Source organism: Falco rusticolus, chromosome 2, assembly GCF_015220075.1.
Source record: "Falco rusticolus isolate bFalRus1 chromosome 2, bFalRus1.pri, whole genome shotgun sequence".
Taxonomy (NCBI): domain Eukaryota; kingdom Metazoa; phylum Chordata; class Aves; order Falconiformes; family Falconidae; genus Falco; species Falco rusticolus.
The window spans coordinates 3,638,918-3,654,335 of record NC_051188.1 but is presented as its reverse complement, the minus strand read 5'-3'; the positions used below and the strand labels follow the sequence as shown (position 1 = coordinate 3,654,335).

General features: G+C 44.7%; 1 protein-coding gene across 4 annotated transcripts in view; it reads left to right on the top strand.

The window, feature by feature from the left end:
- Positions 1-206: 206 nt before the first annotated feature.
- GUCY2F (guanylate cyclase 2F, retinal) overlaps positions 207-15,418 on the top strand; it is a 53,635-nt gene continuing 38,423 nt past the window's right edge. For 3 of the 4 annotated variants that reach the window (XM_037378140.1, XM_037378138.1, XM_037378141.1), the window contains exons 1-6: positions 207-673; positions 1,611-2,413; positions 4,150-4,451; positions 5,980-6,334; positions 10,893-10,977; positions 15,057-15,153. In XM_037378140.1, coding sequence (XP_037234037.1) covers positions 1,675-2,413; positions 4,150-4,451; positions 5,980-6,334; positions 10,893-10,977; positions 15,057-15,153 — 1,578 coding nt within the window. In that variant the 5' untranslated portion in view covers positions 207-673; positions 1,611-1,674. The remainder of the gene's footprint in view (positions 674-1,610; positions 2,414-4,149; positions 4,452-5,979; positions 6,335-10,892; positions 10,978-15,056; positions 15,154-15,418) is intronic. The other variant, XM_037378139.1, reaches the window with a different exon arrangement.

The window sequence follows — 15,418 nt, the reverse complement described above, 5'->3', positions numbered from 1 at the left end:
AAATGTTCTGCTTACCTCAGACCTAAAATAGCTCTTGTCACTGCTGCTTACAGGGCAGAAGAGGAGCTATCCCTGCTGTGGTGCAGGGAGACTTAAGGAGCTGTTCTGCAGGGGCAGATCCTAGGAGCTAAATCCCACTAATCCAAGGGCAGAGCTTTAAGATGCCATCCCTACAATTACTAAATTAGATATGAGTATGTCTCTGCACTGAAGCAGTTCAGAGCAAGACAGCCTTGGAACTCTGCAAGGCCTTCATCGAGGAACTAAAGGCTTGGGGGAATGTACACCAAGTCATGAAACCCTGGAGAAGGATGGCCTTCACCAAAAGGGACATGGGAAGCTTTTGATACAGTGTGGAGGGTCTCAGAGCACTCGCCCAGTTGGAGAGGCCCATGCAAGCAAGAAGTTGAAGGAGGTGGGCACCCAGGCACGCTTACAGGGGAGGTTTACCATGCATTGCCTGTCCTTGAGGCGGGATCCATGTTCAAGGATAGCGACTGCCACCAGTGAGAAGCTGCTGTGCTGGTGGGTGGCTCCTTCTGGAGGTCTCTCTCCATCAGGCTAGAGGACCAGTGGGTACATTTACAGCACACACACTGCACTGCGGTGCTCTGCATTGCATGTCTCGGTGGCTGAGGATCCAGGATAAAAATACTTCTTCAGTAATGAACAGGTAAGCTGGTGTAATGGGGCTGCTATTTTTAGAGCACAAACTTGCTTGAATCAGCCAGTTTTATACGCCACAGGGTGACACTGCAGACGGCGGGCGGACTGTTGTGGGTTTGCGATTTCTGTGCCTGGCTGTGAAGGGCGAGGTTGTTATTCCCAAAAAAACCCCTATGGCTCCTAGCTTTTAACCAAGAATATTTTAAGCCAAGAGTGAACACAAAGCTTTTGCTCTGACAGTTATTTAATAGTTTTTTATCTAAATTCAAACCGTAATCCTCCTTCCTCCTCATTTTGTAATTACCTGTTTATCCACCTTGCATTTTGTCAGGTTCAAGAGACTCTGCTATGAGTTGTCCTTGAAAAACCTTTCCAGAAAGTTTTAAAATCATATGCACATACATACATATCTCTAAGTGTACGTATATATGGGTCTCTATATGTGTGTGTGCATGTGTATGTACATTTATGTTTGTATGGGTTCTGATTCATATTCAAAACTCACTGAGGATTTTGGATTGGCAAAAGTTACTTACCGGTTTAATACATTTCACCTTTCTGTTTTCTTATATGCGTGGTTTTCTGTGTGATTTGGGAATTATCCTTCTGAAGAAACTGAAAAATTGTGTATCGATAGTTTGCGTTTACTGCTGCAGGCAGACTCAAATCTTCATTGCTGGGTTTCAGAATACATTGCAAAGCATTTTAAAATGTCTATATAAGTGTGCATTTAAGGACTATGGTACATCTGACCTGGTTGGACGCTCGTCTGTGTGGTGCAGTGGCTTGTGTGGTGCCTGTCCACATGCCTGTGCAGGGTTTTGGCAGCTCATAAGACTCGCGCCCTGAGAACTCTTGTGTAATTTGGGCTGACTCAGCTATATCTACATGCGCTGGACAAATACATGTAATGGGAAGACAAATGTAATCTACTTTTCTTCCAGCAGCTGGTAATGCACTGCCTGGCTTCCTGAAGAACTCAGCACAGATCTACCCACCTGTAAAACAATGTCATTTCTCCTGCTGTGCCCTAACAGCTTCTTCTGGGTGCTGTCAAGGCACATTAGATTGTATCAGTTCAACAAGGGAAACGTATTCAAGACATTTTTCCAGGCTCTCTGGTGGCTGCTCTTGGGAATAAACCTACTTTGCTCTCCAGCACATTGTTCTGTTTTTAAAATTGGACTGCTTGGACCCTGGAACTGTGACCCCTTCTTTTCCAAAGCCTTTCCCCACGTGGCTGCCAGGTTAGCAGTGGGACGAATAAGCAAAGATCCTTCTCTAGATCTTGGTCACAGGCTGGATTATGTGGTTTTAGAAGAAGAATGTGAGACATCAAGAGCTCTGGTTAGATTCATTGGCTTTGGAAAGCTTTACTCAGCTTTCATAGGCCCTCTGAACCCTGGATTCTGTGAGGTGGCTACACTTTTGGGGGAAAACTGGAATAAAGCCATCTTCTCATGGATGTGTGTCAATTATAAACTGGATTCCACCATCCACCACCCTACATTTGCAAGAACCCTGCCCTCTCCAACCCAAGTTTTGTTTACAATAATGAAGTACTTTAACTGGGCTCGTGTTGGCATCATCGCTTCCAATGAGGATATTTGGATGGACACAGCCAACAAGTTAGCGAGTGCACTCAGGAGCCAGGGGCTTCCTGTACGCATTGTTACATCCATCCATAAAGGGGAAAAAGGCATTGAAGACACCTGGAATGAGATTAAAGGAGTTGGTGACATTAGAAGTAAGTGCTTTGAGTCTCATTACCTTATTTAATTTTGATTTTATTTTCTCCAGGGCAGGACTGCATTGTTATGCAATGGGCATAGCTTAGAGAACGGAATTTTGAAGTCATTTAAGTCAAACAGAATTTTGTCTCTGACCTTAATGGATCCAGGGCTTCACGTAAAAAAATGCTGGGCATTTTGTATGTAATGGAGATAAGGCAAAACAGCCTTTTACAATGGGAAAGACTGGGTCCCGCTTCTCCGAAACAATAATATTTAGTAGGCGGGTGTCTGTGCTTGACCCTGTCAAATCTAAAGAGGGGTTTATAGGAAGGTTTTATATTTATGGTTATCAAAAATCTCACGCTTTGATGCTGTGTCCTTGCTACCTGTGTTCATTGAAGGCATCAGAAGTGAAATCCAGTGTTACGCACCACATACTAAAACAGCAGAAGGGCCCTTGTCGATGTACAGGGCGTAGTAAAGAATGATCCTTTTTCTTTTGAGAAAATGCAGGAAAAAGTCATGTTTTCCTGGTTCAGAGCCTTGTTAGGAAGTCTGTGATGGAGCTCTGATCCTGAACATACACCTCTGCAGTCAACACTGTGGATCCAGACGAGGATGCATTTTAGCTAAGACTTTGACTTCTGTGTCAAAGAGTAACAAGGGTAGCAAGGGGCTGTCTAACTTGGAGTTTTATCAGTGCTCAAATCAATGCTCGAGACCAAAGCTGCCTTGGGCTGATTCATCTCATTACCATCACAGCTCTCTATGTGAGTTAAGAGTTGATGGGCTCCTTTCACAACCAATGGAGAGAACCAATCCCTCTTCAAACATGATTCACCTCACCAGCTTAAGCCCTCTGCTATAGTATGGGATGATCACTGCCTAGAAGTACCCTTTTCTTTCCTGTAATTCAGCAGCCTGAAAATGCTGTTGTTCACTTCAGCTTCTACTTTGCCAAGTATACTTCTAAGGAGACACCACAGCTACTCTAGAGATCCTGCTCCCTCCTGGTTTAGTAGCTGGCAGGTCTCCTTTGGAATTTTCTTTCCTATCATTGCCCTACTTTGCTTTTCTCACTGACTGAGTTTTGAAATACTGTCTTGGATGGAAGATCAGGAGTGCTTCCTTTCATGAAAGGTCAGTGAGCACCATCAAAAGCCTGTTAAACAGTTACACATGTATTTCAGATCTCCCACCACCAGACATGGGGACATCGGCTGCATGGCATTTTGCAGGCAAAGACACAGACTGTGGGATGGCCTAGCACAGACCAGATGTTGAAACACAACACGGTGCCCAACCTAAAATCTGCAGATATGATGACAGGGTGAATGGGTGGAGCTTGGGCACTGCTAATGACTGTGGTGTCTGTCAGCTCAGGGCACACAGACGGAAAGCTCATGTCAGTCAGTCAGTGACAGCAATGACCACAACTACCCATCATGTTAGCTCATGTCTTACTTTTGTCATAACTTCTCTCCGTTCCTCCTTCTGTATAGCTCCAGGAATGGGTAATGGGTAATGCTCACAGCCATCTTTGCTAGACGTTGCAGACCTTCAAAGGCTGAACAAAATTAGTGTAGCTTCCAGCTTCCTCAGCATATAGCATTGGTGGGGGACCATTAGGGTCTGACCTGAAACAGCAGTTCAGACAGCTCTTTAATTGCGGGTGCGGGGGTGGGGGGGATATTTTGTGTTGAAAATCCCAAACAGATTGCCAATGCTGCCTGCAACCCTTGTGTTTCAGTTATACTCCTGTGCATGCATTCTGTGCTCATTGGAGGGAAGGAACAAGCCATCTTACTCACAAAAGCTCTGGAAATGGGACTAGCAGATGGAAGATACGTCTTTGTTCCATATGACACTTTACTGTACAGTCTTCCTTACAGAAACAACTCATTCAGTGTCTTTGATAATGACAGCAAGCTCCAGGAAGCATACGATGCTGTGCTGACTATCACACTGGAGCCTGGAGAAAGCACTTTCTATGATGCATTCAGGGAAGCTAAAGAAAGTGACGAAATAAGCAGGGAATTGGAAGCCACCCAGGTAAATATTCTTTCTCTTAGATTTTTTCTGGGACCTGGCAACAGGAGCCATGGGACAAGCAATAGTTATAGAGAAAGCACAGAGGAGAGACAACCCAGACTGCATGCTTTTGTTTTGAGAAAGGTAAAGTGAAAGTTAGATGTGGCCTGCATATGTTTGGAAAGAATATTTCTCCTGGATGCTGGGCAATCTAACTCAGTTGGTTCAACTGCAAGGCCATGCTGGGAATTCAAGAGAATGGGGTTGTCACTGAGGCTCTCAGATTTGATTTGCTATGTGCTAACAGCAGCAGGCACAAGCTGAAGAGGTGTCTCCTAAGGCAGATAAATTCCATGGAGTTTGTAAAGCACCAAAATAAGATGTCCACATGCCTTAGAATTGGGGGGTGGGGGGTGGGGGTGCAACAGGCAAACAAAATACTGGATGCTTCTAGAGGGAAATGCTTAGGATCTTTGCTGCCTCATTCTACTTAGCATTTTATTCAAAGTTATTCTTTGTCAGCACAATTATCTAAATTTCACCAGTAGCCCATAAAAAAACCCCAAGTTGGTTGCTATCTTGTAGACATTACAAGAAGAATTGGGGAATCAGTCACACTGTGAAGCAGGATTCAGCTGAGTCAATCTTCCAATCTCACTATGGTCTTTCAAAAAAGTTTAAGTACTTTTAAGGCACGATTTATCAGATCTACACGGGTGTCTGCTTTAGGAGGAGATGAATCAAGCCTTGAAAGCTTTCATTTCTTTCCCTTCGCTATAATGAGAACGCAGGTTGCCTACATTAACGGTAGGGTTCTTCACTGAAGGTGTCTACATCTGATCAATGAATCTCATCACACATATCAAATTCTATGGCTCCCAATAGCACTCTTGTTTTTATCACAGGTATATGGCTATACTCTCACTTCACCTACCAACTGTGAATAGACATGTGATTGCAAAAGCCAGTGTGTGTGGTTTTAGGGGAGGCAAAAGTTACAGGTTCCTAAATCAAGTATGGTATGGAAGGGAGGAATGCAAGGAGAAAAAATTCTGGTACTCCAGAGAACAAGTTTGCTGTGGCTCTGCTTTGTGATTTTTACATCTTAGGAACAAACAATGTTCTGACAGAGGGGACTGATCCTTTGGGCATGACACTTTTTTCCCACCTGTGTTGGGAGGCAAGCCTTTGATTTTGATCGATTGTGGAAGATGTTTTAGCACAGTGCTTTGAGGCAAGTTGTGATAAAATGCCAGCTGCACATCAGGCTCAGAGTCTTGGCTCTTCCCATGATAAAGCAATATTTTCAAGTTCTATTTTGGGCAGCAACCATAAGAAAAGACATATATTCAAAGTCATGCATATATTGGGCCAATCCAGAGCTACCTTCAACCTAAGATTCTTCAAAACCATTACTCTGTGGGCCTTAATGCTCAGGTGTCTCAATATTGAGTTTACAGCTTAGCCAGTGGGACACTTTTTTGCCAAAAATCTCAAACCGGAGGTTGGAAATAGTCTATCTTGACCTGAATTTCTCCCGTGTTTTTAGGTTTCTCCACTCTTTGGAACAATCTATGACGCTATATACTTCATGGCGATGGCTATAGACAGTGCTCGGAGGAAAGGAGCTGGAGTCTCAGGAGCTAACATAGCTGGGCACACAAAAAACTTCAGTTTCCCTGGATTTAGTCACCGGGTAGAGACAGACAACCATGGGAAGGGGCTGAGCAACTACGTGATACTAGACACAGATGGTCATGGGAACCAGCTCTTCCCAACCCACTTGCTGGACATGTCTTCAGGCTCTGTGGAATCCCTAAACCGGGCTATCCACTTTCCCAGTGGAGTTCCACCCAAGCCAGACTCCAGCTGCTGGTTTGACCCAGATATTCCCTGCACTGCAGGTAAGGCAGAAAAACAGGGTCAAATGGTGTTGGGTCCATGCTGCATCTTTCTTTAATCTTTTCTCTTACCCCAGGTGATTGCTCCTTTAAGTTAGAGCTCCCCACAGAGAAAAGTCTAAACTCAAGAAATGAATATATAGATAACCAGTCATCATGCTGTTCATAATGGGAGTCCTATGCAGAGATCCCACTATTGATCCACAAGACTCTTTTATTGCTTCTTAGCTCAATAAGGTTGTTGCCACTGTTGTGTGCTGGGAAGGGTTTTCCAGGTCTGACAGTCAACATCTGCCTATTTTGACAGCAACCAAGTGATGTCAGAGGCTCCACCCAGCACTGTGTCCCCGTCCTTCTGGGGACAAGGCACTAAGAGGATTTGCATGGAGGACAGCCTAGAAGAGCTGCACAACAGCAGATGCTCTCACGATCTCTCCTAGTTAACCCCAGCTTCTTTACCCAGTTAGCTATGCAGCTTTAGGGATCATCACAGCTCACCTCAGCAAGAACAGATTGTAATCATTACGCAAAATAATGAGTTACTGTAAACAACACTGGTGGTAATCGAAGACTTAGGGGCAGAGGTATCCGTGCTGCTTCCTAGGTTTGTGAGTCTGGGCCCTAGTTTTACTTATTGTTTTTAATTTGAGGCAACTGTGGTGCAGTTTTGAAGTCCACAGGGAAGCCAAAATCTCAGGGTACGATACTTAGCTGCCACTTGACATATTTACTTATAATACTAAGCATTTACTCCTACTGCTCCAGGATATGACTTAAACAGACAAAATTAACCACATCTACAGAATATTTCATTCAGCAGCTGAGAAAAACATTCCCCTTGGCTCAGCCATAGCTGGTTTAAATCAGTGTCACTCCATAAAAACTGGAGATATACTGATCTTACAGCAGCTGGCAAGCTACAGAAAAGACAAATATAATGCTACCATGTATCTAATTTTGCACTGCCACTAGGAACAGCATAGCAATTTAGCATCCCATTGCAGTCTATGGAAAAATCCCACTGATTTTGAGAGAGATCAGGTTTTATGTTCACACCTTTACAAAAGCATAAAGCTCTAGGCATTTGTCAGTGAAATAGTAATTTATTATTATTCCTAATGTTTCAGAGACTGAATTTTATGACTAGAATTAAATCCAGGTCTCAGTCTGGCTTTTGTATGGAGTCAGGGTTGGAGGGGGGGTTGGATGTGATGCTGCCGGGCTGCTGTGGTTCCTGACCCCATATCCACCGGGAGCAGGGTGAGCAGGTGCTCCCAGTACATGTACGTGCGCACACACACGCCCTGCAGACAGAGCCAGTCACCGACGGTGTAACACATACAGGCACCAGCACCCACAACCAGCATTGCCAAGACATGGACAACACAAATGGCCAGATCCCATTCTTATGCATCACTAATCGTGCCACAGACTTGCTGCCAGATCTCACCACCCCAACTCCTACACACATACAAATTCATCCTCTGGTAGATGGTCCAAACCTGTAATTCCCCAAGAAAAAAAAAAAAAAAGAAAGAAAAAAAAAAAAAAGCAAACCCCAAAAAACTTAAACAAAACAAAAAAGCCAGCTATCAAACCCGGTGGTTTGTGCAAGCGGACGTCTCCACATCTGTGGCCTTTCATGTGTAGCTGGCTCCAGGACTTATCTTACTTGTTGCTTAGGTTGAAGACTACAAATGTCACACACAGGCAGAGAGCACACTCCCAGGTAAAAAATTAGGAACAGGGAAGAAGAAGGTAGTACAGACTGTGATGACCAGGTGCAGGGTTTGGCTGGAAAAATGCACAACATTCTTACATGTGACCAGCATCCCCATCCTCTCTAGTACCCCACACTTAAACATCCTCATCCCTCCCTTTCCCCGTTTTTGTCCTTTCCTCTAAACATTCCATAAGAACTTTCACATACTCTCACAGTCCTCTTAAAACATCCCCTAACGAGTTTAACACAATCCCACAAATTCCCTCAAGTATCCTGTAAGTTTGCTCTTTCCCATGAGCCCATGATAACCTTGCTTTCACTTCTGATTAGTTGTAAAGTTCTGGTTGAGCTTCCTCAAGGCTTTGCATGGTCACTGCAATGGCCCATCCATCATTGCCATGAACTCTCTGGTCTTTGGTATTGCCTTTGCTATCTCCTGTTCCTTAGGGTTTGTTTATCTGGGTGTTTATTTTTTACTTCTCTTGTCCTTTTACTGTCTCTTGTTTACCCTTGTGGATGTTGTGTTCCAACCAGCTCTCACCCTCAGCTTATCAGATGCTGCTTCTGTGAATGAAATTGGATGGACTTCGAATGTTTTCCAGCTGTGAAAGAGTCCTTATGTTATGATGTGTAACTGTGCCCCTACTTCAGCAAAGGACATGATCAGGGAGAGATCCTTGGCTATTCCTTGGCTTTCTACACTGCCTTTCAAGTACCGTGTTGCCTTAGAGTCCTTTAAAGTGTGGCCAAGCACTTGTGGGTTGTAATACACAATGGTAATAAGCAAAATAATTTCTCTGACTCTTTCTCAAAGGAGATTTGTTTAGAGAGCAGTGTCTCTGGGGGTTACCTGGGGAAGCTTAGGAGACACAACCAGCAAAAAAACCCTGACTGAATACAGAAGAGAGCATTAACAAACTCCACATTATTCCTACCACATTGTGGTCTGCGTTGCAGATCCTTTCTGAAAATGTTAGCAGGCCATGCAGAGGTGTGACATGGGACACTCATACCCCTACACTTCATCACTTGTTTGTCCAGAAGGCATTTGACCCTTTGTCCAGCCAGAAAACCAAATCATGCTACTGTGACTGGGCTATTCAGAGCTCATTCACTCTTTAGTAACAAGTCTCCTAGAAGATGACCACAACCCCAGAGCACTAGGTCTCCTGCAAGTCTGCCTCTAAGCTGATCCAGTCCCTCCTTTTCCATGGATTTAGCGTTATGCAAGACCTTTATTGGATGTGTTCTGGCTTCACACTCACACCTGTCCTTCTGGAGGGGAGCACATCTTTGGCAGCTCCCTTTCCTCCTGGGGATGAACGTTAGGTGGCTGTTACCTGCTCTTGTGGGGACCACAACACTCTGACTTTGTGCATGAAGAGCAAACTGTGCCCTTCAGGCCAGCTTGGTGTGGTCTTGTTTGTCCCTGTGTTAAAGTTGACCACCTCCTGGAGAAAGCTGGCTGTGTCTCCTTTACCCATTGATGAAGTGAAACCTTGGTCTGCATCTACATTGTCTGTGAGGTGGAGAAATGGGTGTAAAGTATCTATTCTACTGTGGCCAGATTTCTTTTCAAGTGGAGGTACACAGGGATAATACAAGACTGGAGCATGAAAGTAGAGTGACTTCTAATATAGCAACACAGTTTCATAGAATCACAGAATGGTTGGGGTTGGATGGGATCTTCAAAGATAACCAGGTACAGACACACCACCATGGTTAGGGACATCTTTAATTAGTATCATAGAATCATAGACCAGTTCGAGTTGGAAGGAACCCTTCAAGATCATCTGGTCCAACCACCCCCCAGCCCAGGCTGCTCCCAGCCCCGTCCAGCCTGGCCTTGAGCCCTGCCAGGGATGGGGCACCCGCAGCTGCTCTGGGCAGCCTGGGCCGGTGTATGTGTGAGGACAATCAGGGACTGGGGCTCTGGGCTGAAGCAGAAAGGAAGTCCAAACCTGGCAGGAAAATTTCAGCTAAAATGCTCTTCCTTCTCCAGGAAAGGACATCGATTTACAAAAATGCCTGCATCTTTCACTGGGAAGCTCTAGGTTTCAGTGCTTGCAAAAACCCTGTGATTTAGGTGGAAGTGTAACGTAGAGTTACAAACCTTTTATCAACCCAGATCTCTCTGTGCTTGTTTGTGATTAAGGATTGCTGAATACAGACAGAATAAAATAGAAAAAAAAAAAAAAACAGAAGACAGAAGAGACACAGACAGCAGACAGTTCCCACCGGAATTTAGCTCATCCCTTCATGTTGGCTTTCCTTAGCTCTTGAGCAATGTATCCGTCTCCAGTACTTTGTGTTGGTGGGTTCGTTGAGGAAAACAACTGCTGCCTTCTCCTTCTCTTCTGCTCTTTTCAGCATTAGAAATCTGTAGCAGGGGATGAAGAACCCCAGATAGGCTGGTGACTCACACTGGCCGTCAGTTTGGTACCACATGATAAAGCTTTTTCAGCATTTCAGTTCCTGGAAAGCAGAGGGTCAAATGTTAAAAAGTTATGAACTTTTCAGAAACTGCCTCTAAAACTTAATATTTCCCCATGAATCCAGTCTTTATTTGCTTGAAGAAAAACTGGTTTTCCACTGATTCAGGGCTCTGGGTCTGGTATAGAAAAAAAGTACGCAGATAAAGTAGTTGCAGTCTCATGTAAATAAAGTCAGTAAGTATTGTGTATTCACAGATTAACGTGGCATAAAAATTGCCTTCTAGCATTCTCCTGGCTGAATATTTAACTTTGTAGTCTAATGATCTGATATTGATATTTTTAATGTTATTTCCTAAATCAAAGGGTTTTCTAGTTCACTAATTCTTTCCCCCTCTTTGCACAGGGATTGAGCCTACAGTCATGATTTTGGGGGTGATGCTGTTATTTGCTCTGGTGCTTGGTGCTGTGAGCCTGGGTTCCCTGATCAGGTGAGAATTGCATCACGTATTTGGTTCAGTGCTACTTTTAGCTTTGGTGGGAGACTTGCACTTCAGCCAGCAGTTTAGACAATGAGTGAACACATAGAAGGTTTGATTGTGGTTTTTGCTCTCCAGCCACATATCTCTTCACTTCTGTGGTGGGTTGACCCTGGCTGGCTGCCAGATGCTCACCACAGCCACTCTGTCACTGCCCTTAGCTGGGCAGGGGAGAGGAAATATAATGAGAGGAGGGTCGAGGTAAGGGCAGGGAAGTCATTCAGCCATTACCATCACAGTCAAAACAGACTCCACTTGGGGAAATCAGATTAATTTATTACCAATTAAATCAGAGTAGAATAATGAGAAATAAACCCAAATATTAAAAACACCTTCCCCCCACCCCTCCCTTCTTCCCAGGCTCTCTGATTTCTCTCCCTCCTCCCAGCAGTGGTACAGGGGGATGTGGAATGGGGGCTGTGGTCAGTCCCTCACACGCTGTCCTGCCGCTCCTTCCTCCTCATGGGGAAGGTTCTCACATTAGTCCCCTGCTCCAGTGTGGGTCCCTCCCACAGGGGACAGTCCTCCATGAGCTTCTCCAGCATGGGTCCCTCTGGCATGGGATCCTCCCCAGGCTGCAGATAGAAGTTTGCTCCACCATGGACCTCCATGGGCTGAGGGGCATAGCCTGCCTCACCACGCGCTTCACCGCGGGCTGCCAGGGAATTTCTGCTCAGTGCTTGGAGCTCCTCCTGCCTCCTCCTGCCCCGGCCAGGGGGTCTGCAAAGCTGTTGCTCTCACATGTTCTCACTCCTCTCTCCAGCTGCAGTTGCTGTCACACAGCAGATTTTCCCCCGTCTTAAATACACTATTCCAGAGGTGCTGCCACCATTGCTGATGGGCTCAGCCTTAGACAGCGGTGGGCCCGTCTTGGAGCTGGCTGGTGTTGGCTCCATCAGACACAGGGGAAGCTTTCAGCAGCTTCTCACAGAAGCCACCCCTGTAGCCTCCTCACTACCAAAACTTTGCCATGCAAACCAAATACAACTTTTTAAAGTGATAGTGGCTTGAGCACTGCGGACATTGGTTCTGCAGTCCCAGGAGCAGTCATTTTGCCCTTTATCCAGTCCTGGTTTGGAAGAATGTTGCAGTCTGTTACTGGAAGGATTAGCTGGATGATGGCTCTGAATCATTAGGAAAGTGACTATCACTTTGGAAGTTCAAAGTATGCCATAAAACCCAAAGATGGGAATCTGCTTTGAGAACATTGGGGTGGAGACCAAGTGGGCTGCCATGTTAAATGTCTTTTTCTTTCTCCAGATCATTCTTGTCTGAATTTCTGTCCCTAATATATTCCTACTTTCTATGAAGCACTAGGCTGAACCTCTTTCTCCATGTACTAAAGAGAAAGAGAGAGATAATATCTCTAGAGAAGGTTCAGAGCCATTAATTAGGGTACCTCTTTATTACCAAGCTAATTTATTCCCTGTTTTGAACTCAAGTCCAGCTCCCTGGTCATTCACACTGCATATATATTGGTCTGGGCATACGATCTTTGGAGCAAATTAAGTAGTTTGCTGGAGAAGGGAGGGTTTCCAACAATTGCATAGGTTATGCTTGTGTCCCGACTCTATACTCAAGGTGTCATGGACTTGTTGGTCCAGGGCCTGTGGGTTGCTCTTTGGCAAGGACACTAAGGCCATAACCTAAGGTAATCTTTTGCTCCAAACTGCCCCCTGAAATAATCTTTCTCTCCTTATTGATGTCTATATAGCGTGTGACTGAAATCAGAAGGCATATTTACTCAGCAGCAATGAATTCGGCAGAGCAAAGTTTCCTGGATTACACCATCCAGCTTTGCCTCTCAGATCATCCCAAAACATGTTTTCTCTCCACTCCTGAATCATCCCTCCAAACACAGATTATATAAGGCCACCCAGCGAGCAACACCCTAAACAGCCCCCCTGTTTATAACACACAGCTGCTTCTAATATCTTACAACTGCAGGCACTGAGGAGGTTGCCTCCATCCACCCGCACTTTAAAACCCTGATCTATTACTTGGCCACCAGCCTCTACAATTAAGTAAATAAAAGACAGTCTTTCTGCCTACTCTACTTGTAAGCTGTTCCACAAGTACCAGACTGTGCTTGGGAAGACTCAGTCATGAGTGAAGATGTATGGCCATCTGCAAGGGAAGAAAAAAAAATAAAAAAGGTCTAGAATGACTCAGACTGATTTATGTTAGGGAAGGGCATGTCTGGAACTAAATTTAAACCACAGCATGGTTTGAGTTCAAATGTGGGAACTCCAGGCTTAGCTCTGCATGAGCTTAAATGAGTCACTCCACACTTTGTGCTTTGCTTTTGGCAGAGGTGTGCTTTCCTCCATGCTTGTGTGAAAGGATGAGATTGACCAAGCAAGTTCTTCAGGTGGAAGGGTGAAAGGTACATATGTGATGAGGTTTTTGCATGAAGATGAGTTGGGTGGCTTGGGACAAAGTGGTAGAGAAAGACTACCAGGTGATACCTGAGCTTGTGTGGCCAAGGCTCATTCTGAACTCCAGAAAGCTGTCTGTGTTCTTCTAAAATTCCCAGTGATACATGCAATGGAAAAGTGAATTGTGGTGATGTACAGGGATTTTGTGAAATGAATTCCTTCTAGAGTACAGCTAGCAAAAGGCGTCCTGTTGCCCACCTCATCAGGAAAAGTCTTAGGTCTGTGCAGATCAGACATCTGCTGTGGTGTAAACAAAGTTCCTTAAACAAAAAGTGTCATTGAGGGCAATGGGGGAGCTTTCCTCTCCCTTCTCTGTTTCTGCTTGAGAGTTTTTGACTGTCTAATAGATAACAGTGTGCTTTGTGCTCTGTGCTAGACATTGATGTCCATTGAAATAGGGGGTCCAGAATGATGGGGTGTGACTTCGGCCTCTTCTCTGAGTCCCTAAAACAGCCATGTGTTGGGTATTACTGTCAGATGAATCTCAGCTAAAAACTAACAATGAAACTCTGGAGTGTTTGATATCGATTTGCACAAAGTGGACGTAAGCCTGTTTGAACTGTGCCATGAACATGAACATAGTCCTTGATGGTACAACATTTCTTGTTGAGTTTTCTGCCTTGCAAATTCAAAAGAAGCTGTGCAAGTAGTAGGATGCAGTCAAGCAACAGATAGTGTCTTTGCTGTTCTCACGAGTATACTGAATTTTCTTTCTTGCTGGTGGCTATTCTGCAAATCTGGTAGCCTACCAACGAGTGCAGAGAGTCATCCCCTGGAAAACAGGCAGCAGCATCCTATGGAGAGGCCAGAAGCGCATTTGTTCTGTGTTACACACTGTATGATAGACAACCCATCTGGCTCATGTCCTGGAAGAAGCAGATCTGAATCGGCATGGTCTTCTTGATCTAATTATTCCTGACCAAGAGAAACAGCCCTGGTTCATCAATACTGCTTCCAAGACCTCCATGTCGCATTGCACTACACCACGCATGCCAAACTGCTCATCCCCTGCAGCTTTTCCCTCTGTATGAGCTGACAGTCATTGCAAGGGGGTATCTTGCTGTATGCTTCATACTGCACTATGCTACAACAGAGAGATTCAGCCAGCCTATTTTGATGGTAATTTGTGTCCAGGCGTCTTTTATAAATTATCCGTGATTCAGTTTCAGTCCCTAAGAAAGGCTGGTGTTCTCACCAGCCAGATTGGCTGGTCTAATAAAACCTATTATTCCCTCCTAATGGAGAATGATTTGGGATATGGAAAATAAAACCAAGCAAAACAAAGTGTGCATTATATACAGAACCAATTCATATTTGTAACCAGATTGACTCAAGATATCTGTTTGTGATGGAGACCCTTTGAGATTACAGCTTTCGTAATCTGTGAATTGGATAACCCTTGACTCAGGGGATTTCACTCTAAGCCAGGGCATCATGACTTGTCTACTGCTTTCACCCATGTCCATCCCCACTGCCACACCACATGCTGCACTTTCCTAATACTGCAGGGAAGCCAGATGTGGGGCGCTCAGAGGTGATGTAAACTGGTCACCCACCTAAAAATGATTAACGGTAACTCTCCAACTCTTGCAGGCGTAGTATCTTGAACAGCCAGCTATTCAGGGGACCTAACAAGATAATACTGACCTTGGATGACGTCATCTTCATCAACCCAGAGATATATAATAAGGCAAGTCCTTCGACTCATGAAAGTAATCTGGTGGGACACTCAAAAACAGGTTTGCTCTGTGATATTGTCATACCCATGAAGCTCTAGGAAGCTCCTTCACTTCTGCATGTCTCATTTTCCCCTGCATATCAGAAAATTTCCCATAGGCTGAGTGTTTTTGAATCTTAGATTAGATGCACATGCAGTGTGAAAGCCGTTACAATTATGTAAATAGTACCCTTGGCTGTGTTTATTCTAACAGCCGAGGCTTATTCTTTGTTCTTGA